This window comes from Suncus etruscus, chromosome 6 (genome assembly GCF_024139225.1).
Source record: "Suncus etruscus isolate mSunEtr1 chromosome 6, mSunEtr1.pri.cur, whole genome shotgun sequence".
In the NCBI taxonomy this organism is placed as follows: Eukaryota; Metazoa; Chordata; class Mammalia; order Eulipotyphla; family Soricidae; genus Suncus; species Suncus etruscus.
Genome location: NC_064853.1, coordinates 51,172,563 through 51,173,355, shown reverse-complemented (window position 1 = coordinate 51,173,355; position 793 = coordinate 51,172,563). Strand labels below are relative to the sequence as shown.

Sequence of the window (793 nt, the reverse complement as noted above, 5' to 3'; positions counted from 1 at the left end):
TCACCATGACATCCTTTTGAGGTATCTATTTGGAGCCTTTCCAGATTACAGGGTCAGTTACAGAGAAAGGAGAGCAAACGGAACCATTTTCCCAGGAACTACCAGTATTAGTTGCTTTTTTACATGGTTTTTGAGAGACAATCAGGGTGGTGATTAAGTCTGTAACTCTTGAAGACTCACTACTGCTGGATCTCCCTTCCAGATCTGCCACTCATAGCTATAGCTTTGAAAATATGCCTTACATGCTCCTCTGAGTCTCAGTTTTCTTATCTGTAAAATAGGGTTCAATGACTACTTCAAAGGGATTTGTAAAAAGTGAACGAGTACAGGTCCATAAATTCAGTCAGCATTTTTGCATAGGACCAGCTCCGTAGAATCACTCTTTTCTCGGTCTGGACGTGATCGTGAAGCCGCCGAGTCGCCGCCATGAGCAAGGCTCACCCCCCGGAGCTGAAGAAATTTATGGACAAGAAGTTATCATTGAAATTGAATGGTGGCAGACATGTCCAAGGAATACTGTGAGGATTTGATCCCTTTATGAATCTTGTGATAGATGAATGTGTGGAGATGGCAACAAGTGGACAACAGAATAATATTAGAATGGTGGTAATACGGGGAAATAGTATCATCATGTTAGAAGCCTTGGAACGAGTATAGACAGCGGTTGTTCAGAAGTCAAAATGCTTTCATATGTTCTTCATTGTATCTTTCTATGATATAAAATTGGGTTGTGTACGTTTTTTGAATGTTTTTGTTAAGTAAATTTTTATAACAGTCAAAAAAAAAAAAAGAA

General features: G+C 39.3%; 1 protein-coding gene across 1 annotated transcript; it reads left to right on the top strand.

Moving 5' to 3' along the window:
* The first annotated feature begins 396 nt into the window (after positions 1-396).
* On the top strand, positions 397-793 carry LOC126011374 (small nuclear ribonucleoprotein G-like). The gene is given in 1 exon segment (XM_049775139.1): positions 397-793. A coding segment is annotated over 1 exon segment (231 nt). The 5' UTR covers positions 397-426; the 3' UTR covers positions 658-793.